Source organism: Eulemur rufifrons, chromosome 11 (genome assembly GCF_041146395.1).
Source record: "Eulemur rufifrons isolate Redbay chromosome 11, OSU_ERuf_1, whole genome shotgun sequence".
Classification (NCBI taxonomy): domain Eukaryota; kingdom Metazoa; phylum Chordata; class Mammalia; order Primates; family Lemuridae; genus Eulemur; species Eulemur rufifrons.
The window spans coordinates 8,864,356-8,883,463 of record NC_090993.1 but is presented as its reverse complement, the minus strand read 5'-3'; the positions used below and the strand labels follow the sequence as shown (position 1 = coordinate 8,883,463).

The window sequence follows — 19,108 nt, the reverse complement described above, 5'->3', positions numbered from 1 at the left end:
AGGGTTATGATTAGGGTAAATTATTTTTCTTGCTTACAGACATCACCTTAAAATTTTAATTTCTAAGTTTGATTTTGTCACTTTATGCAGATGACTTGCTTGCATTCCACTCTTAGGCAGTGAAAATTGGCTAGTCATTTTCACTTTCTATTTCTTAGGCAGTGTCTGGCTTGTAAACAATGGAAGGGAATATTTAACTCTAAACAGAAATCTGTTCTGACATTAAAAGGAAATGAGTGAGAACATTTGTGCAGGTGAGATTTTACTGTACTGAAGCCCATTGTTAATGAAAGAACAAAAAGACGTATTCTTTTGTTAATGGCATTTTTTAGGTTCTGGGTAATGAAAATTGTGTAGCAAATCATATACCACCTCACTGCTTGTAACAATGTGCTCGTGTAATTTTAGGAACCATAAACATATTTATTATGATTAATATGTAAACTGATTCAATGTGTAAATTATCATAATTTGCATAAATTAAATCACTTTCTCCTTTTTTCAACTCTGATTATAATTCGCTGCCCTTGAATTTAAAGCATTTGACCTAGAGGACTTGTAAGTATCAGTAATGTTGACTACTATGCATAAGCAGTTTTTTTATAACTTTAAAAAAATAGATGTATATATTGTGAGCTGTACATGATAGAACATTAATGTGTATTTTCTGCTGCTTCGCTGCAAATATTATTTAGGAATTTTCAAATATTTTAACATGCTCTGCTCTGTCTTCAGTGCCCAGAGTGCTTTGTCTGCCATCTTCCTGCAGGACTCCGTTAGTAACCCTGTTGTTACGTCAGCCTTTTTCTGTTCAGTTCTCCAGCAGGAGTAAATCCTTCGCTTCCCCCTTTCCCTCACCCCTGCCTCTGACTGCCTCACTCTCTTGCATTTTATGTTTCATTCTCCATCAGTGATGTGAATCAGAACTATGTGTGTCAATTTGATGATGGAAGTTCACAAGAACTGTATCTCTCTCTGTATATTTGGAGCTAAACTTAGTGCCCACTTAATAAACATTTAGTTGCACTATTATGCCAGTTTAAATTTGCACAAACGTGGCATAAGAAAAACCATATTCATTCTGAAAACTTCCATGAAGACACGCATACTGTTGTGAGTTTATCATTTCATGTTTAAATTGCCTGTTACTTGGGCTTCTGCTTCTTATGGGCCTTTTCACTATGGATTTTTTTTTTTTTTCTGGTTTCAGTTTTCTTTTAGTATATAAGAAAAAGAGAGGAGGATTGTTTATGTGATGACTGTTTATAGTGGAGTCACACTGCAGTTCACAGAACATTTCCATGTGCTGTTTTAATCTGACTGTATCCTCATTCTACAAATGAGGAAGTTGAAGCCAAGAAAGGCTAAATGGCTTGCCTGGTGCCACACAGCTAAATTACATAGTCAAGCCAGAATTCAGATTCTGAATGTGTCTAATGGTAACGAGAGTCAAAGATTTGCCATCAAGAAAGCTTGAATTTGAATGCTTAAAGAGGTTTTTGGTTATCAGTAAATTGCAGTTTTAGAAGTGATTAGTTCTAAAATACTTTGTTGTTGTTAAGAGCGCACTGGTTTATTACATACAGTTAGAAGTGCCGGAGTAGAGGATCTGCCTGCTGTCGGGGATTCCCTGAATAAATCCCCCCGTTTCTTAGAGAAGATGAGAAATATATATGAATAGTTGCCATAAGATATAAATGGAAGTATGTAGGTTGATCTTATATGATAGTTTGAAAGAATACATCAGTAATAATAAAGCTGTACTTTAAACATGTTATATATTTCTTATTTTTTTAAGGGGAAAAAATTCAGATTTTATAATTCTCTTTTCAGACCATATTTTACATCCTTCCACGCCTCTCGGGGCTCATTGAAGATGAGTGGATCGCCATCGATAAATTTACCAAATTCACCGACGTTCCTTTAGATGCAGGATTTCAGTGGTACCTTTCTGAAACTCAACTTTGTAACCTAAAACCAGGTGACTGGTCTCAGCAGGACATAGGTAAAAAGAATTTTCCTTTTTTAATAACACTTTTTCACTTATGCGGGGGACTCTGCCCCTCGACTTAAAAGACCATGAAAAAATGTGGCGTAACTTTGGCACTTTTAGTTGAAAGTTAGCTTTGCTGTAAAAAGCCAGAGAGAGGCTGATCTGCTTTATATAAAGCTAGTGGCTTCTCTTTTCTTTTAAGTAGTATAGTTCATTAATATTCATTGCTCTTCTACTGTATATGGCTATGAAAATAAAAATGTTCAGAAGGGCCAAATTATGAAATCTCTTTTTTCGTCCCTGTTGGGAATAAAGGAGAGCTCTCGCATCCAGTCCCTTCTTGGTCTGCGTGGGCATCGCTCCCTGTGTTAGCCCTTCCTTCTGTATCTCCCACCTGCTTTGTGCGCTCACTCCTTCCCTTCAGCTTTCTCTAGGACCCGAGTCTCTTGTCTGTTGCTTACCTCTGCGCCTCCCCTCCCTTCCTGCTGTGAAAAACCAAGGGTCAAGTTCCCTTCCCCATTTTAACGATCACGGCTTCTCAACAGTTGTGTAGTAGTCTGTACTCCTTTCAGTTCCGTTCCTCACGTTTTGTCCTCACTCTGGCTCCCCCTGACTCATGACCACCATTGAAACTTCTTCCAGGAAACCAGAAGTTTTCTTTGTCTCCTTCTTTCCGGAATCTAAATGGGCACTCTTCTGTTATCATACCCGACCTTTCTGTAACATTCATTTCCTAGTCACCAGCTATCCTGATTTTCCTCCTAACTCTGACTCTGCTCTCTCTCTCTCTTTTTTTTTTGTTTGTTTCTTTTGAGACAGGGTCTTTCTCTGTCACCAGGGCTAGAGTGCAGTAGTGTCATCATAGCTCACTGCAACCTTACACTCCTGGGCTCAAGTGATCCTCCCACCTCAGCCTCCCAAGTAGCTGGGACTACAGGGACGTGCCCTGCTAATTTTTCTATTTTTAGTAGAGACGGGGGTCTTGCTCTTGCTTAGGCTGGTCTCAACCTCCTGCCCAAAGCAGTCCTCCCTCCTCGGCCTCCCAGAGTGCTAGGATTACAGGCAAGAGCCACTGCGCCCAGTTTCCTCACTCTCTTTTATGAGTCCCCCCACTTGTTCCTTACATTTGTGGTTCTTTAAATTTTTCATGTTTTCAGGAATCCCTTGAACAACTTGTTAAAAATGCAGATTTCATGCCCCATCCTTAAATTTTAACTCAGTATCTCTGGAGGAGCGTTCTCGGAAAGTGCATTTTTATCAAGCACTTTAGGCAGTTCGCTAATGCATTTTAAGACATATCACCTTAGGCTGGACATAGTGGCTTGTGCCTGTAATCCCAGCCCTTTGGAAGGCTAAGATGGAAGGACTGCTTGAGCCCAGGAGTTCGAGGCTGCAGTGAGCTATGATAACACCTGTACTCCAGCCTGGGCATCAGAGTGAGATCCTGTATCCAAAAAAAAAAAAAAACACATCACCTTAAATTTATTTATTCATTCAACAAAGATAGATTGTCTCCTGTGTGCTAGGCATAAGACCAAGTCCCTACCCTCATGGCACTCGTACTCTTACAGAAGAGACAGCCGCCATAAACAGTACTAAAAGGTCAGGTATTGAGCAGAGACCTTAAGGAAGTGAGAGCAAGGCAAGCCAAGATCTATCTGGGGAAGGGCTTTCCTGGATAAGGCAGAGCGAACTTGGAGATTTGGGGAGAAGAGATAGTAACGGGGACACTTCTTCAGTGTGGGCAGGTAGAGACTGGTAGGAGAGGGAAGAGGGCGACCTGTGTAGACAGCTGTTGAGTTCTGCCTTAGAGCAGAGCCGAGAAATAGTATCAGCTAGATGGCAAAAAGCCTGACAAGCTCTTTCTGTTTGCTTTTTGTGAAGAGAGGCATGCAGTAGGGTTTTTATGCTGAGGCTTAAATGTCAGTACCCCCCGAATGTTTTCCCTGGCCTGCTCTTCTCACTCTGCGTGCTCTCCCTGAACACTGTTACTACTGTCTACAACTTGAAACCACCACCTCCATGACTAATGTTCAAACTTCCATCTCTTTCACAGCCTCTATCCTGAGCCTACTAGACATTTGTACCCAGATATTTCCATAAGCTCTATAAAATCAACATCTAAACTAAATTTACCTTTCTGCCCAAACTGTGTCTATATACCCTCTGTTTCAGTAGTGTCACTTGGTCATCATAGAAGTTGTTCTTTTCCTGTTTTCTGTCTTGCCGCATCATCTGTTACCCAATCTTGGTGATTTTGCTTCCAGAATCTGGCTTCTCCTCCTCCTCTTTACTCTTGCATTGACTTAATTTCGACCATCATTGTCTTTACCTGGACTCATGCAAAAGCCCCCTAATGGTTTTCTGTCCTCAGTATAGCTGGCACATAGCTTTGACGAGGGATTTCTCTAGAACACAATGGTCATACTGTTTTCCCCCTTCTTAGAACCCTTCAGGGGCTCCTATCTGTAGGATAAGTTCTCTATCATTAGAAGCAAAGCCCTACGATCTGGTCCAAGCCATCTCCCTGGTCCAGTCCATCTCCCTCCGTCCCGTTGCAGGCTGTGAGCTAGCCCAGAGTACTTGCTGCTGCCTGGATCATTTTGCTCCCCATCCCATGCATGTGCAGGTGCTGTGTCTACTGCCGGCTTCGCAAACCCCCTTCCCGTGAGCCTTCCTGGGCCTCACCCTGTCCCATTCCCCGCCAGACGTTAGTAATCCCCGTCCGTGTGAGCACGCCCTCACTGTGGTCCTGTGCTGGAGACATTTGCACGTCTGTTCCGTCCCCAGCAGACTAAGTGCTCCTCGACTGCTCAGGGGTCAGTCTGGAGTAGGGCGGAGTTGAGGAAGGGCTCCGGAAGTAGCGTCTCAGCCCTGCGTGGCAGAGATGAAAACAGTGCAGGTCGAGAGGTTAATAACATCCCACGTACTTACCGGTTTAGTCAAGAGATAACTAACTGCTTTGCAGAATAGCCTTCATTGTAGAATAGTTCTCACCAGTTACTTGTATTTAAGATAGAGATTTTATTTATGTTGTTTTCAGGAATATAATATTTCCACAGGAAATTCTAATCTAGTATACTATTGTTTGTAAGATACACCATTATTTTACGTACTACCAAGAAAAAATGTTACCAAACTGTGACATGTTATTGATTCTAAGATGCTTCCCAATTTCAGATATGTTAAAATGTGAAAAAATATATATCTTATATTTTCATGAAATGCTGTAGTCTATTGATTAGTAGAGCTGAATTTGGAAACCTAAAATTCCTATTTAAAATGGCAATTGCATCTGAATCCAAGTAAAGTTCTTTATTTAAGGATAATTAAACAAATCTCATTCTACACTAATGATTTTAAACTCTTAAAAATACATATAAATGTGTAAATAACTACATACAGAGAGAGATTCAGATTCGTTTACATATGGGATTATTTTCTTTGTCCCTCCCAGGTTCTGACTCGGTCGAAGCAGACAGCCAGCCGGAGTGGACCAACGTTCAGAGGAAGATCATCCCGTGGAAAAACAAGGCTCCGGAGTTAGACCTGGAGCTCATGTTTCAGGATCGTGCGGCCAAACTTGGAAAGTCGATTAATAGATTGATTGTAGTGGCCTCACTCATTGATAAACCAACCAATTTAGGAGGTAAAAATTGTAGTTTTCCAAGGCACTTGCTTAGTATCTTTCGGTCTTAAAAGTTTTTAATCGGTCTACAGCCATGGGAGCTCCAAAGAAAGGTACGGGACATAACGAGCTCAGCGTTATGTTGGAAACAATCATGATAACGTCAGGTGGTTTTGTGCAGGACTGTGCAGGACCTGTGAGATATTTGGGGCCTCGGTGCTCGTTGTCAGCAGCCTTCAGTGTGTCAAGGACAGACAGTTTCAGCACCTCAGCGTCTCAGCAGAACAGTGGCTTCCCCTAGAGGAGGTGGGTGGGAAGTAATTTATCGTTAAAGTTTTTACTTGTGCAAATATTTTGTAGTGCTCTGTCTTCACGTATTAGTCCTTTTGCAATAATACATAGTAGCATAGCCTTTAATGGTTTAAAAATATGGCTTAAAAGTAAAATGCAGCCCACTTCTGTTCTCCTATTATTATATTTCCCATTGTTGGATTTTTAGAAATCATCAATAATGTAGAATTCTTTTCGGTAAAATATGTCCTGTTAGGGCTTTCAATTTAGGAATAATTCTTACAGATTTGTATGATGTTGGGAGTTCTTTTCTATAGTATATAAATCTGTCCTTTTCCTTTTAAAAGGACTTAGTTTAATAAGTTGGGTTTTTTTTTTTTTTTTTTGGCTCTTATTTTACTCCAAGCAGGGCTATAACTGAATGGTTTAATATCTACTCTTTTTGAACTAATATTAAGGTAAAACCACCTCAGCTAATTGATTATCTGCAACAGAAAAAAACAGAAGGTTACACCATCATTGGAGTGGAACAGACTGCCAAAAGTGTAGACCTAACCCAATATTGCTTTCCTGAGAAATCTCTCCTCTTGTTGGGGTAAGAAAATTCTGTTGCCCTTATGTTCTCTGAGCCCCAGTCTAGAAGACGTTACCTTTCTAATTTACAGTTACCTAGACTCCTGATCATTTTTGACTTGGTAATGGAAAGCCTCCCTAGTTTTCCTTTCATTTTAGCTGCCTAGGCTGGTCAGGTGAACACAGAACTGACCCATAAGTCTTTTTGTTACACTCTGAGTTATTTCCTGGTACCACGGACTTGCTTCATTTGTAATCTGTTCCCTTCAGTAACATTCAGACTATCTACGAGTCTTCTTGCCTGCTGGTCCTAGATAGTAACAAAAATAAAAAAAGAATATCTAAGATAAAAATTGTTTAATCCAGGAAAACTAACCTTTCCTCCCCCACTTTCTTTGTCAGAAACGAACGTGAAGGAATTCCAGCAAATCTGATCCAGCAGTTGGATGTTTGTGTGGAAATTCCTCAACAGGGCATTATCCGCTCGCTGAACGTCCACGTGAGCGGCGCTCTGCTGATCTGGGAGTACACCAGACAACAGCTGCTCGGGCGCGGGGACACCGCGTCACCCAGTCTGTGCCTTATCTGAGCTGAATTGTCAGTGCTATTGAAACTTTTTTAAAAGAAAAAAAAAAACTGTTTGGACTCATGAAATAGATTCTGAAATTTACTAGAATAATTTACGTTTCTTTTTTCTTACAATTTGATGCCAAAACTTTTTCATGTGCCTTAAGTCCATTACTATATATTGTCCCCTTTAATAAACACTTTGGACTAAAATTGTATTGCTGCTGTAATACAATATTTTAAGCAATTGAGGAAATAAAATGTATTTTAAAGAGATAATTTCTTTCCTAGAAACCAGTACTGTCAGACATGTGGACTGTGGTAACAGACAGAATTAATGCAGTTCATCTGTGAATACCCTTAAGTACCCTGAAGTCTTGAGGGACCACGGGGAGGCCGCGGTAAAGGTTCTGAATGAAGAGGAGTCATGGCCTCTTTTTGGTGTTTTGCATCTACTGTTTCCTCTCAGTTGCTCAGCCAGCTTCCCGGTGAGGTTCATGGTGCTCAGATGATAGGCTGTAATTTGTTTTGAAAGCCGTGAACTAGGCCATAATCATTCACATGAAGTTTTCATGAAATTTTTCATATACCACCTTTGCTCAGAGAGATCAAATAGTGGTCAGAAATGGTCTATGTTCTGACCACTATAAACATGAACCCAAGGGAGTAGAATCACTCCTGTATGTCGTTATCAAAACTGAGAATGAAACCCGTGATGAGTGTGGATTTACTGTTTGTGTTCTTGATTTTTTTGTTGTTGTTCAATATTTAGATTATTTCATTATTTAATGGTAGCTATTTATCACCACCCAGCAATCAACTTCAATTATGTCTGGTCCCTTTTAATATTTAAATTTCAGAGTTCCTTACCTGTATATATTTTTAATCCTGTAGTTTTATTTTGAAATGACTTCTGCTTTGCAGAAGGGTTGCAAAGACAGTGCACAGTTTCCATATACCCTACACCCGAGGCTTCCTGTGTGATCTTACGTAACCATGGTGCATTCATCAAAACCAAGAAACTGACATTGATGATGGTGCTATTCACTAACCTGCAGACCTTATTCAGCTCTCCCATTTTTCCACTGTCCTTTTTCTGTCCCAAGAGCCAACCCAGGGTACCAGATTGCACTTACTCATCGTGTCCCCTTGGTCTCTGATCTCTGACAGATGTTGTCTTTCCTTGTTTTTCGTGACCTGAACACTTTTGAAGAGTACTGGCCAGGTACTTTGTAAACGTCCCATAATTTAGGTTTGTCAGGTGTTTTCTCATTAGAGTGAGATTATGGGTTTTAAGGAAGAATACTAAAGTGGTGAAGTGCCTTTTCTCATCAACAGTTCCCTTAAGCCAAAGCCTAATCCAGAGCAAGGCCCTAACTCTTCAATTCTGTGAGGGCTGGGAGAGTTGAGGAAGCTGTAGAAGAAAAGTCTGAAGCTGGCAGAGGTTGGTTCGTGAGGTTTAAGGAAAGGGAGGTGCAAGGTGAAGCAGCAAGTTATCCGAAAGATGAGCTAAAATCATCGATCAAGGTGGCTACGCTAAGCAACAGATTTTCAGTATCTACAAAACAGCCTTCTATTGGAAGATGCCATCTGGGACTTCCATAGCTAGAGAGGAGAAGTCAATGCCTGGCTTCAAAGGTTCAAAAGGGGCTAATGCAACTGTTGACTTAAGTTGAAGCCAGTGCTCATTTACTATTCCAAAAATCCCAGGGCCCTTAAGAATTATCCAAATCTGCTCTATCTGTGCTCTATAACTGGAACAACAAAGCCTTGGATGACAGCACATCTGTTTACAGTGTGGTTTACTAAATATTTTAAGCCTACAGTTGAGACCTAGTGCTCAGAAAAAAAGACTCCACGATATTACTGCTTCTTGACAGCACACTTAGTCACCCAAGAACTCTGATGGAGGAAGTAACTGCAGATGTGGTAGAAACAGCCAGGAAACTAGAATTAGAAGTGGAGCCTGAGGATGTGACTGAATTGCTGCACTCTCATGCTCAAACTTGATAAGGAGTTGCTTCTTGTGGATGAACAAAGAAAGGGGTTTCTTGAGATGGAATCCACTCCCGGTGAAGATGCTGTGAACGTTGTTGAAGTGACAAACAACGGATTTTGAATATTATATAAACTTAGTTGATAAAGTAGCAGCAAGGTGTAAGAGGACTGAGTCCAATTTTGAGAAGTTCTACTGCGGGTAAAATGCTATCAAACAGCATTGCATGCCCCAGAGAAGTCTTTTGTGAAAAGGAGAGTCAATCAATGGGGCAAACGTCACTGTTGTCTTGTTTTGAGAAATCACCATGGCCACCCCAGCCTTCGGCAACCATCGTGCGGATCAGTCAGCAGACACCACCATGGAGCAAGACCCTCCACCGTCAAAAAGATTACACCTTGCTGAAAATTCAGCTCATCATTAGCATTTTTTAGCAATAAAGTTTTTGATTATATACATTTTTTTAAGAAATAATGCTATTGCATATTTAATTGACTACAGTGTAATATAAACATATATGCACTGGGAAACCAAAAAATTCATGTAACCCGCTCTGTTGTGATATTTGCTTTACTGCAGTGGCCTGGGACCGAGCCTGCAGTATCTCCAAGTTATGCCTGTCCTTTTTTTTTTTTTTGGACAGTCATTGAAGCTTATTCTATAATAGCAATAATTCAAAAATAACCCCCTTGTTCAAACTTAGCCAGCTTCTTCTTACTGGCTAAATATATGATGATGTGCCCATCCACTGGATACTGTGATTCCCTTGAGCCTTACGCCTGTACTTTCAACCTTTAGATTACTTATACTACCTAATACAATGTAAATGCTATCTAGTTGTTCTACTGTATTTTTTAAATCATTTTTTAATTGCTTTTTCTTTTGCTATTTTCAACCCGCAGTTGGTTGAATCTGTGGATGTGCAGCTTGCAGACACTGGCGGCCGACTGTGTAGCTCTGCATGTGATTAGATTTCTGCTTTCACGTGTTACGTAGTGCTCAGCATCCAGGCCTCCACATGTTGTTAGATTTATACCTAAATATGCCTCTAACTTTTTATTTTGTTGGTACTATTATAAATGGTATTTTTTTATTTTAAATTCCAATTGTTCGTTGCTGATACGTAAGAATATAATTTTGCGTATATTGACCTTATTTCTTGCAACCTTTCTTTGACTTACTGTTCTAGTTTTTTTGTCCATCTTTTGGTATATTCTATGAGATAATCATACTGTCTGTGCACAGAGCCAATTTTATTTCTTCCCAATATGTATGCTTTTTATTGCTTTTTGTTTGTTTGTTTTACTGAATTAGCTAGGAATCCAGTCACTGTCTCATCATTATGATATTAACTGTAGGATATTTTTATAGATGGTGTTTATTATTTCACCTGCATATTTTAAATTCAGCGTTCTTTCAACCTCATTTTGTAGTGCCTGTATTAAGATGGCAACTCCCAGGGACACAAAATGACAATCTACTTTTTTCAGTTTCTATTTGTATCTATGATAAATAATCTTTGCCTACTACCCATCCTCTAATTAAAAAAAAACATGTATTTTCATAATAGGTTTTAATTTTTTTCTTAAAATGTAAATTTTTTACTAAATTAAAAGTAAGCATATTTAATACCATTTTATTTCAATTCTTCATGGATCTTCTTTTCCTTGATCCTTTCAGTTATTAAGTGTTGTGTACAGGGAACAAGTACTGATGTTTACCATGATTCAAACTATTGTCCCACAGTCAGTAGAGCTCTTTGAATATCCAGAAAGAGTAGTTTCAACCACTTTGAAAAGTTCAGAAGCAGCTTAGGATTTTGCAGTTCTTAAAGGCTGAGGTTTTCCTGCTTCGAATTCTTCTTTAAATTTTAAGAAGTCTCTTCTTTTATCAAAATATTTTACCTGTCGAGAAAACAAAAGGATTTGAAATACGGGCAAGTTAGGCAGCTTAGGTAAAGCAAAAGCACAGATTTAAATGTAACAGATTAAATTTACAATATAAATTGTGTAAGTGGTTTCAGCGATTTATATTCTAGAACCATTTTCAATCAGGGCTTTTGATGAATAAATTACTCCCTGGACAAGACAAGTGCTTTAACTGACGGGGAACATGGTCATTCCTCTCCTTTGCCCCTTGGCAGCGCGACTGGCTGAAGAGAGCTTGCTCGGCAGTGGGAGAGTGGGAGGGTCCATTAGCCATTAGCTTGGAGAAAAAGCAGTGAGTTTTAGGGGGGGAGAGACAATAAAAGTGGGCCTGAAGTGGGACTTCCCAAAGGGACTAGGCCAATGACTCCCAACCATGGTTATCCCCCAGAATCCCCTGTGGAGCCAGAGTCCTTTTAAAGGAAGGGCTCTATTTCTAAAAATTCATTAGATCTGGGATGAGGTCTAAAATATAACTTTTTAAAAAAATGTCCAAACGATTCTGATATTTAACCTGAGTAGAAAATCACAACCAGGCTGTTAAAAAGCAGCTCTCCTAGAGACGAGGTTCTCCTGGGAAAATGTGAGGGTGGGGTGGGGGCAGAAGCTGCCAACACTCGGGTCATGGCTTTCTCCTAATGGCTGGCTCTTCATCACCCGCGCCAGACTCCCCCACCCCCACTGCCAGGGGCCCAGGTAACTCTGCTCTCAGCCTCACCCTGCTCTCAATCACCCTGGGGCCACAGAGAGCAGACTAAGACCACCCAGGAGAAAGTACAGGCAGTAGCAGTATCAAGGTGTCAAAGGCTTTATCTTTGATGTCAGCCCCAATTCTGACATTTTCCACCTATTCTTAAACCAGGAGGTGCTCTAATGCATCTAAGGGGACGACCACAGCTGTACATTTTCTGCTTGAATCATTATCTAATTCAATCATAAAGTCCCATGTTTATCAGCTTTGTTTATACATTTGATCTTCATGATAATCCCATGAAATGGGTTGTATCATGCTGATTTTACAAATGAAGAGTTCATCTAAGGAAATTTCTATGCAATGCATTCCTCCCCAGCTCAGCCTACCAATATGACCCCCACTCTCCACTACACCCTTCTTGTGGTCTCCTTCAAAGCCCCAGACTACACATTTGAAAATCTGAGGTGTGAAAGGGTAAAGATCATTTCTAAAACCATGTGTTCTCAAACTACATGGTATACTTCAGAGCAGCATGAAAGAGTGAAAAAGCATGTTCAAATCCAGGTTCAACTCATAACAGCGAGTTGGGCCTGCCTTAGAATTACAGCTCTGCCACTTACTGAGTAATTAATACTGTGAAGTTTATGTTAATGCTCTGAGCATCAGCTGCCTCCTCTAGAAATTGAGAGGAACAATACCCATCTTAAAGGGTATTGATGAAGATGAAATGTCAAGCACTTAGCACACAGGGCCCCTTACTAACCTCAATGTCAGCTCCTTTCCCCCCTTACACTGCAGATGGGCAATACACAGCACGAATACCTGTCAGCGAGGCAGAACCCACCACATGAACCTTTTTTTTCTTCTGCTTACCAAACTCCTTTCTTCATATTTGGGTATAAGATTATATGATTTTGTGTGATCAACTGGGAATGTTTTATTTTTAATAGTTGCTCTAGGCTCAGAAATTTGCCAGCTCCTGCCCAAGATTAAATACTGCCCCTTCAGAAGATCCCTGAGAAGTCTACCAGTGAAGTGAGCTGGAATTTTTTGTTATTGTTCCTATGTTTGTGTGTTCTGTTTTTGAATGATCTTTAATGTGTCAGGGGACATCCTCCAAATGTTTGCCTGATGTAAGTACATAAAACAAGCCTGGATTTCCAGACAAGGTTTTCTCTGCTTCTCAAAGAACCGATTGATTGACATAACTCAGACAGTGCTTCATTTCTTAGCCTAACGCTCACACTGTAAGCCCAGTGTATGTTAACAGGGAACAGAAACACATTCGTGTTACTTACCCACTGTTGGGGACAACTTGATTCAAATGAACTTCTTAACTTCTTGCATTGAGAAGCATCCTCTGTGTTCTCATCTAAACACTTCCAGTACTCGTCCCGGGCACCCCAGCAAGCCTGCCTTTCCTTCATGGTTGGGGCTGCCATTCCTAGGGGGATGAAGCTGTTGGCCAAAATAACATTTGACATTAACAATGAACTAGTAATCTAAAGAGAAGGCAAGAAAGAAAATGTCATCGCCCCCTTCCTTTAAAAAAAAAAAAAAAAGGTATGCTTAGGGATTTTAATGATGCAACTGAAACCAATCAGTTCTCAATTAATGATACCAAGGGCACTCGCTCTGGCTTATCGCATACCCTGCGTAATTTGATCCACGGCTGGGGACGCAGCGTGGTCTCAGAAAACCCAAGTTAAAATTGTGGCGCTCTCGCACCCTCTGCCACTAAGGGCAGCTCACTTACTCTCTCCAAGCCCGTGTCCCCACCGGTAACGCGGGGAGAGCAGTGCCCATTTACAAGGTTGCTGTTCGAACCAAAGCGCTGTGCAAATAAGTGTGCGGGGACATGATCACCAAGCAGGACTAGGAGTGCCTCGCCGTGCTGCACCAGAGAAACCTGCGGCACCGGGAGAGCAAGGGACGCACCCCCGGGCCCATTCTCCACGCCCCGCCCCGACACACCAGCAAGCCGGCCTCCCGGTCCGCCCAGGTCTGGCCTCCCTTCGGCGCCAAGGGGAGGAAAAGGTCACGCGGCTCAACAGCCAGCAGAGGACGGCGCAGTGCCGAGTCCTGGCGCTGCAGGGTCGCCTTGCCGGCTCGAACTCGACAAATACAGCCCTCCCCAACCGCAAAAACCAATCCACGCGGCCAAACAGCCGGCCTTATGCTGACCCTCACGGGTTACCGTTTACTTTTCAGGGAGGGGCGGGACTTCCTGTTCCGTTCTTTTCTTTTACCTGCCGGACTGACTTCCGGCCTGGGTGGGCGAGGTTGTTGGTTCCTACCTTGCCGAGCTGCAGCGTAAATGGGAATCAGTCACTGCTCCGAGCGGCCTTGGCCTTATTGACGTCTTCCTCTTTCCCTACATTTGTCCACGTCTTTGACGGACTATGCCTCTTTCGTGAATTTAAATTTCTATATATTTCTCGCCCGGCGCCACCCGGAAGGCTTAACTTGCGAGCAAGGCGAGCCGACCCCTTCAGCTGCAAGTTTGCACCTGAGGGTGCGGGAGCTGGACGGGGCGTGACAGAGCTATGACGTCTTAACTCCGCGCTTCATTAACAAAAAAAAAAAAAAAACGAAACCGCCCAGAAAGAGGCGGTACGCAAGAGGACACATGTCAAATTAATGACCAAGCTGAGAACCAGGAAAATACAGATTGGTCAAGGGAGTGGGGAAAATAAATATTTGTATTGCTTTAATCTTACTTGTGGCTTTTTTTTTACCCCCTTAACCGCCAAGATATTTTTAAGAAGGGATGAGAAGAGCTACTTCAAATATTTTGGGAGGATGTTGATTTTAATATATGAGTTCATATCTCTAAGCACTGTCAATGGAAAAGAAGACAAACTCTGTAAAAGAATTTAAAGAGGTTTATTCTGAGCCAAATTTGAGGACCATGACCTGGAGCCAGGCCCAAGAAGTCTTGAACAAGTGGATTGGCTGTGGTTGGGTTACAGTTTGGTTTTATACGTTTCAGGGAGACAGGAATTACAGGTAAAGTCATAAATCAATACATGGAAGGCATACATTGTTTTTGCCCCAGAAGGTGGGGCATCTCAAAGCAGAAGTTTACAAGCCATAGGTGGGTTTAGGGATTCTTTAGTTGACAATTAGTTGATAGAGTAAGACTTTGCCTAAGAGACCAGGAGTCAGTGGAAAGAAATGCTTGAGTTAAGATAAGGGTCTTCTGTCTTTCATGTGATAGAAAGCTATACTAGAATCAGGTTGGGAAGTAAACCTCATTATATTGGGTTAACAAAACCTCTTTTGTGAGATTTTATCATTTGTAGGCATGACTCACCAGACACCCTTAGAAAGGAATTTGGGCAAAAGAGAAAGATCAGAGTTTAGTCCTCAGTACAAGCTTTATTAAAAAGCATGTTTATGGTCAGTCGTCTGGCATCCCATTCTCAACAGATTCCATCTGCTCCATCATCTAGTTTTAAAAGCGAGTATGTAATTCATAAGCAATTTAAAGCTCTGCATTCAGTGCTGGTGTTCCATGCTTTCGAAATTCGACATATGCAGACTTAGGGTGGCTCTGTGAAGCTAAGTACCACCAAACATATATGTTCTACAATATGGAAAATATTTCTCTACCCACCCACTTCTTTTACACTATGTTTTATCAAGGTCAGTTTATGTAAAATAATATCTTTTAAGTATGACTGATGAGGTATGAAAGGGATGAAAGGAATCTTAGATGGCTTCTGAGTCTAAAAAAAATATTTTAAATTTAAAATTTATATATACCTAATGGTAGATATACATGAATCATAAAGTGAAACTTGACAGAATTAGAAAGAAAAAAATACCTGGTCATATTGGGTGATTTTAAGAGGCCTTTCTCAGTAATTGTTAAGCAAGAGAAAAATCAATAAGGATGTAGCAAATTTGAATAATATTATTTGCAAACTTGACCTAATTAATATATACAGAATAATGCAATCCAAATCAGAATATATAAACATGGCACATCACCAAAAGTGACCACATACTTAGCTATAAAGCAACTCAACAAATTTAAAAAATTGAAAATCATTCAGCACATTTATTTTTTTACCACAATGCAATTAAGATAGAAATCAATAAAGAACTACAAAACCAAGTCCAAATAGCCCATATACCAAGAGTCAACGGTAATGAGAAAATATTTTGAACTGAACGATAAAATACCGTAGCAACACCTGTGGGATGAAGCTAAAACAGTACTTAGAGGGACATTAATAGCCATAAGCAAGTATATGAGAAAAGAGATGGAAACATCTTGAGCGAAACATCCCTTTTCAAGAAGTTAGAAAAAAAGAGAGCAAAATAAGCGTAAAGAAAGTAGAAACACAGAAATAATGTTAAGAACAGAAATTAACATAAAATGGGAAACAAAAGCAGTGGTGTGCCAGAGCCAGCTCATACTGGCTTGGAATAGCCAGTTGTGCACACAACTTTCCAGCTCTATGATCAATAACACCCAATTGGTAGCTTGAAATTGCTCATGATGGGAAAATTCACACTATGGAAAGCAGCAAGCAAGCCAGGATTTTGTTTTGTTATGTTTGGAGCCAAGTCAACTCAACTATACTGTTTAGGATACATACATAAGTAGTAAAGGTATAAAGAAAAACAAAGAAATGATTATCACAAATGTTTCTCTCTAGGGTGAGAAAGGAGATTTGATAAGGGAGAGCTATATGGGGAGCTTCTGGGATGCGGACAGTGTTCTATTTCTGGACCTGGGTGTTTGCTTTATATTAAGGTCATTAAATATGAAATGTCTGATTTCAAATCAAAAGTTTATTATATCTCAAACAAGGAGAAGTACAATTAATCAAAGTATGCACCTAAATTATTGACACAGTTTTGCCATCTTAATGGTAGCTTGCTTATGCCAGCAGTGAAGAAGCCTGGAGAGTGAGTGGTGATAAAATTGCTAACGGTGTTTTCCACAGCTTGTTGAGAATTGAATATGTTTCCTTGCAAGAAGTGGCCCAAAGCCTGGAAGAAGTGGTAGTCAGTTGGTGCAAGGTCTGGTGAATACAGTGGATGACAGAAAGTTTCCAAGTCCAGCCTCTGTAATTTGGGCAACATTGTTTTTTGCAACATGTGGTCTTGCAAGAGGATTGGCCTATCTCTGTTGACCAATCTCAGCTGCGTAATCACAAGCACCCTCATCATTTTGTCCAGTTGGTTACAGCAGACATCCGCTGTAATCAACTGACCAGGTTTCATGAAGCTGTCATGGATAATACGAGCGCTGAATTACCAAACAGACACTTTTTTGATGAATATTCAGTTTTGGACTGCGTTTCAGCACTTCATCTTTGTCCAAACATTGTGCCAAATGCTTATGATTGTCAAAAAGAACCCATTTTTCATCCCACGTAACAATACAGTGTAGAAATGGTTTGCATTTGTGTCGTGACACAAAGAAATGCAAGCTTCAAGATGATATCTCTTCTCATGCTCATTTAATTCATGTGGAACCCATCTATCCAGCTTCTTTACCTTGCCGATTTGTTTCAAACGGTCCAATATTGTTGGAATAGTAACATCAAACCTTGCTGCTAATTCACACACAGGCTGAGATGGATTCGCTTCCACCACAGATTTCAGCTCATCATTATCCACCTTGGTCTCAGGTCACCTATGTGACTTATTTTCAAGATTAAAATCGCCAAAACTGAACTTCTCAAACCATTGACCTACTGTGCATTCATTAGCCACATCCTTCCCAAACACGTCGTTGATATTTCTAGCTGTTTGTGCTGCATTGGTTCCACGAACCAATATTTGAAAATAACATGAATTTTTGACTTATCTATGGTTTCACAAAAATTGCTCTAAAAAATTTGAAGGACAATCACAAGCCAAAACGTGCATTTGAAAGACTGAGGATTGTACCTTCACAATAAAAATAAAACAAGAAGTGTCAATGTGAAATGTCAGCGATATCAACTGTCAAACTTAGTACTTAAGAAAATCGGACATTCCATACTTAATAACCTAATAATTATTATTTAAATAAACTGTACATCTATGTTTTATTCACTTTTCTGTATGAATGTGTATCTCGCAATTCTTAAAATGAATAATTGGGCTGAGAAAGGTCATCTTTAGAATTGACTCACAGAGAGGTAAAAATAATGGTCATATGGAACATTTATACCGCTATTACTAAATTTTTAATGAATTTAAATATCATGTCACTGTAGGTCACATTTTTCACCAATGAAGAGCACTTTATGTGCTCTTCGAGGTCAAAGGTCAGTAGACTCTACTGCTAAATGTTACTTGTGCAGCTAAGCGGTTCCTGCTGGTCTGTGGTCGGCCCAAGGCACAGACAAGGAAAATGTCACCAGGGAGGGTCAAAGAATTGCAATAACATTTCCCACCGTACCCATCGGGAAACACTGATTTAAACCACAGAGCAAAAACAACTAGAAAAGAGGAATTCTGCGGTGTTGATTAAAAAAAAAAAAAAAAACTGATGCAGGAATAACAATTGCAAAGGCCATATTCACCTTCTAAAATCTTGAAGACTCTGGGTAAATAAAAGAACGTGGGTGCCATACGATGATTTCACATGTGCTGTTTTGACACCAAGAGGGTGTAATCTCCTCGGAGGAGGGAGGAGGCGAAGAGAAGTCAGTGTGAAGAGGTGGAAGCCGTGTCGTGCCGGCTGTTGCCATCCAGAGGACATGTCGCGTGGGCGTTCTCCAGTCTGAACCAAGCAGAGCCCCAAACCACTGGCAGGCAGCCCCGGACGGACTCCGTGGCTCTGCAGACGTGCGTGTTGTTTTTCTGTTGCTGCCCACAGACTTTTATTTATAATCTGTACTGTTGTACAAAGCAGTTATCACAGACACCTACTCAGGGACACAAACAGGAGAAAGATTCCTTTGACGCCAGGGTGGCTCCAGAGAGCCTTCTGAACCCTGTCGGAGCGCCAGGCTGGCTCCCTGACGATTTCCTCCCGTAAACTATAGGTATGCCAGGGCTGCTCTCCAAGACACTGCCCTTTCCCTTTTTTCCCCCTTCTGCACTGTTTTCCTAAGTGACCTGATTTACTCTGATAGCTTCAGTTAGCACTTCTATCACAAAGACTTGCAAGACTACGTTTTGGTCCTTAAGAGAAACTTCGTGGCGATTTTCTCTTTCCAAGTCCCTAGTGGATGGCTCCACTTGTCTTTCCACCACTCCAGTGAGTTCAAAACTTCTTCTCTCCAGAACAGCTCCTTTTCCTAACCTGTTCCTTTTAATTAGTGCTACCACAAGTCCCTTGTCTGCCAGTTAGAAACCTTCCAACCCTCTTTCATGATTCCTGCTCTATATTTATACAGCCAAGTTATTTCATAGACATTAGGCACCTTCACAGTACCAGCCACTGTGCCAGTCGTTGGGAATAAAGATGATTAAAGGTAGGTCTTAG

General features: G+C 40.7%; 2 protein-coding genes across 2 annotated transcripts in view; one reads left to right on the top strand and one right to left on the bottom strand.

Annotated features, from left to right (window-relative positions):
• The window catches only part of TARBP1 (TAR (HIV-1) RNA binding protein 1), a 63,646-nt gene extending 56,394 nt beyond the window's left edge, over positions 1 to 7,252 (top strand). The window contains exons 26-30 of the mRNA XM_069484696.1: positions 1,834 to 2,005; positions 5,451 to 5,642; positions 5,803 to 5,927; positions 6,371 to 6,507; positions 6,888 to 7,252. Coding sequence (XP_069340797.1) covers positions 1,834 to 2,005; positions 5,451 to 5,642; positions 5,803 to 5,927; positions 6,371 to 6,507; positions 6,888 to 7,074 — 813 coding nt within the window. The 3' untranslated portion in view covers positions 7,075 to 7,252. The remainder of the gene's footprint in view (positions 1 to 1,833; positions 2,006 to 5,450; positions 5,643 to 5,802; positions 5,928 to 6,370; positions 6,508 to 6,887) is intronic.
• A 3,422-nt stretch (positions 7,253 to 10,674) lies between these two features.
• COA6 (cytochrome c oxidase assembly factor 6) lies at positions 10,675 to 18,080 on the bottom strand. The gene is made up of 4 exons (XM_069484585.1): positions 18,077 to 18,080; positions 13,654 to 13,840; positions 12,966 to 13,125; positions 10,675 to 10,952 (listed from the first exon to the last, which is right to left on the bottom strand). Exons 1-4 carry the CDS (start codon positions 18,078 to 18,080, stop codon positions 10,860 to 10,862), a joined length of 444 nt encoding a protein of 147 aa, XP_069340686.1. The 3' UTR covers positions 10,675 to 10,859.
• Between the last annotated feature and the right edge of the window lie 1,028 nt (positions 18,081 to 19,108).

What these genes read in the sequence shown, in the direction of transcription:
- COA6 (XM_069484585.1), bottom strand. An exon ending in AGACCTGGGCGGACCGGGAG is followed by an intron (nt 13,126 to 13,653) that starts GCCGGCTTGCTG and finishes TTTGGCCAACAG; the next exon opens with CTTCATCCCCCTAGGAATGG. An exon ending in CAAGTTGTCCCCAACAGTGG is followed by an intron (nt 10,953 to 12,965) that starts GTAAGTAACACG and finishes TTTTCTCGACAG; the next exon opens with GTAAAATATTTTGATAAAAG.